General features: G+C 32.0%; 1 protein-coding gene across 1 annotated transcript; it reads left to right on the forward strand.

The window, feature by feature from the left end:
• The first annotated feature begins 2,594 nt into the window (after nt 1–2,594).
• Nucleotides 2,595–3,422, forward strand: LOC120121916 (LOB domain-containing protein 2-like). The gene has a single exon (XM_039141191.1). The coding sequence runs from the start codon at nt 2,595–2,597 to the stop codon at nt 3,420–3,422; it is 828 nt and encodes a 275-aa protein (XP_038997122.1).
• The last annotated feature ends 271 nt before the right edge of the window (nt 3,423–3,693 follow it).

Raw genomic sequence — 3,693 nt, forward strand, 5'->3', positions numbered from 1 at the left:
CATCAAGTGCTTCGAGCTTGGAAAGATCCGAAATAAGTTTGCTCAAAGGTGTTATCATGATTGCAGTATATAGAATTTGTTTCTAAATTGTTGGAAATATGGACTGCAAAACCACACCGTTAGCACTGACAGTAAAGATAAACAGTAATTTAAAAGGAACAGATTCGTAAATCGTGTCGTGATAAAACCACTGTCTTAGAAACGAATTCGCCCCAATATGTGTAATCGTTGTAGTAGGCAAACCGTCCCCCGAGGTTAACACGGTCGCTCCGAATTTCGTACACCCGAAACTGGAGTGGATTGCTGGTGGTATTGCACTTCTGATCGAAAAGCACACAGAGAGAATATTTAGAAAACACTTGGAGAGTGAATTCTGAATGTTGGGAGTGAGTTGAGAAGTTGAATCCATCTCTCTATTTATAGGTTAGTAATAGGGTTAAAATCGTCCATAAAATATAAGGATTAAAACCCTTCATTGTAACAGCTGAAACGTCTAGATGAACCTGACTAAAAAATAGTCTAGGTTCATTGCGTCATTATTCAACTACTATAACTCGTGAAATTAAATCATGTAACTCCTGATATTAACAGCTTGTCTCCTCTGTACAAAGCTGGAAATCAGTCTAGATACATCTTGTCATTTTTTGATTTAATTTAAGGAAAAACTGTTTAATTTATGAGTTATCAGAAATCAGCTATTATCATTCGAATTTAAACAGTCCTTAGCAGCCTATGAATACCCATTTTCAATAGTGTTTCCAATACTATGTGAGATTGAACATTACCAACAGTGTCCCCCATAACCTAAGGTTTACTGCGCTGTCATCCACCTCACGTTGCCACTAAATTTACGGATAATCCTATGCACATGATCCCACTGCATTACTATGACTTTCTTTTTCTGGAGATATCATGATCAAATCCCCTACATCCATGAAATATTCCATCATTAACGTTGGAAAAGGTATTGCTCATTTTCTCTTCTGGTCCGCTTGCTTCTTCTCATTCTTAACTAGTTTCATATATCACCTGGAATACATTACCAAGAATGGTGGAATAGCCATGTTTTGTAAGCCCGCACAATAATTACTTACAAACCAAATTTGTATATTCGTTGAACAATATTTGTTAAAAAATTACGTTTACCCAACTTTTGAAATCTAATGATTAAAAGAAATTTATTCTCTTTTATTAATTAGAGTTCAAATAACGTATATTACACATGTACGTCAATTTAGATCTAAATCTTATAAAAATATACATTTGCCTTTTAATTTTCAAGAAGAATTGGTATTTTTTTAACTATATTTTTCTCTCACATAAGTGGTATATTTTTAGGAGATTTAAGCTATATCATTTAAAAATATTATGTAAAAAGAAAAAAAAATAAAATACACTTATACTATTATATTTTAATTTTCAAAATAATTTGTTTAAAGATATTTTATTAATTGAGTTTATATTAAATTAATTTCTAATATTAAACTTAGTTAAAAGTTTTATGCAAATATAAATATTGATATAAATTAAAATTTATGTCAAGCACTACCTAAGCGATGAATATTATTTATTAAAAATAAAATGTTTTTAATTTTTTTAATAGTCTAGGGTGATTACAGAGTAGTATTTATTAATAATATTTTTTTAGTCATTGACAACGTATACATAATTACAAACGCATCTGCTTAAATTCAAAATCTCTAACGAAAACAACTATCACTTTAATCATTGAGTAGAATAATTTCATAATTATAAAACGTGGCCATTAAAGTCCTTGTTCCAACTCATCAAAGGCACCAAAGTTGGAAGTAATGTGAAAGTAAAAACACTATAGCCATCAAGAGAGACAACAATCACAAGAGAACTAGGAACAAAAGAAAAAAGGAATAAAGTAAATACTTAGAGATTTATTACTCTATCAAGAGAATGAATGAATGAAATGAGATATGAGATGATACAAATGAGGAGGGGAGACTCTCTATCTATAGTTAATCTCCCACTCAATCAATCAATTGCCTAGATCTATTTACATTAATGGTTAAGATCAACCCAAATCTTTCTAGAATATTCTCTGATACGATGCTACCTTTCTTATCTGCAAAGTCAATGTGAACGAACTCCACAACATTCTTCAAGTGATGGGCCAAATCTGAAGGTATTAACAAGCCTGATACTTTGAATAAAAACTATTTAACAGACACTTGCACCAATATCCTTGACAATATATTTAACCTTCCATAACTGAGTTATATTTGATTAATTCATCACATTAGTTATTTAATAATTTAATAATAGTATATATTTAAATTAAAATTGATTTTTAAACAAATATCAACATTAATTTTACTAAAACTCGAAATCGACTCTCATTAAATTGATAATTTAATGTTAATATTTTAATAACAAGCAATAAAGTTAGAAGTAAAACCAACTATTACTTTAAGCAATAGCAGATATTAATATTTAAAATAAATAAAAAAGTAGAATTTATAAAACCCTAGATTACCTTGGGGATAAAGAACCTAAATTTTCTCGTACAAACCCTATAATGCGCCTCCTAACTCGCTTTTCTTTTTCTTTTTGTCCATAGAAGAATGTCAAACGGTGAAGAAACTTCAAATTCTCGGCACGCATGCGCAGCTTGCAAGTATCAAAGGAGAAAGTGCGAGACCAACTGTTTATTCGCTCCCTACTTCCCTGCAGACAAAGCAAATAATTTCCGAGAAGTTCACAAGATTTTTGGGGTAAAAAACTTGACGGCGATCTTGTCGAATCGTAGTCCAGATGAGAGGGGAAGAGCTGTGGAGTCCCTTGAATGGGAAGCCTTTGCATGGAAGAGTGATCCAGTTGAAGGGCCTTTAGGGTTGTTCAAGCATCTCAAGAGAGAGCTTGAACAGTTGAAAAATCAACAGCAACAACACGAGAATGGGACTATTGTGCCCTACTCTAATTACCAGACTGACCATGGTTTGTTTGCATTGAACCACAATGCTGCGCTTGGTAATTTTGCACATAATTCCAACATCAATGCTGCAAAATCTGGTTATGGTATTAACCCAAATATAGGGATGGAGCAATCCTTCAATAGCTACGCTGTATTGCCGCAAATTAGAGGAGGTGAAATCGAAAATCATCAAGTAATGGTAAATAATGGTATTCCGATTGATTCTTACTATGGAATCCCGCAAGCGCACGGATTAGCATTGCGAAAAAGAGGTGGTGCTGATAATGTTGTTCAACCGTCTACTACTTCACACAAACGACAGATGTCGCAGAATAACCAAATGTTGGGTAGTTTTTCAATGGGGCCACCCACTAATTCTTTTGGTCGGCACAATCATCTTCAAACAGGACTCCAACGAAGATCTCCTGGATATCTCCCAAGACCTGCTTCTCAATCTCAAGGGAGAGGTTTGCATTAAAAAGTAGGGCACACAAATTACATTTCTATTTTATTTTCCTTGGATGATTAAATTATCAATTTTTTATATTTTCATTAACACATATACTTTTTTTACTATATAATTAAAGAGTATTATATATATATATATATATATATATATTACTTATCTTGATATTTGCATTTTATATTTTTCTCATTGTATTAATATTTATCGTACATTGTAATGGAATATTTTTTCTATAATTATTGATTTATTAGTCAACTGATTCGGATCGAGTATCGTAGAAACT

The sequence above is a fragment of the Hibiscus syriacus genome, unplaced genomic scaffold (assembly GCF_006381635.1).
Source record: "Hibiscus syriacus cultivar Baekdansim isolate YM2019G1 unplaced genomic scaffold, ASM638163v2 tig00110383_pilon, whole genome shotgun sequence".
NCBI lineage: Eukaryota > Viridiplantae > Streptophyta > Magnoliopsida > Malvales > Malvaceae > Hibiscus > Hibiscus syriacus.

Bases quoted from the DNA above. Each gene is read 5' to 3' on its own strand.
- LOC120121916 (XM_039141191.1), top strand. From the start codon at position 2,595: ATGTCAAACGGTGAAGAAACTTCAAATTCTCGGCACGCATGCGCAGCT.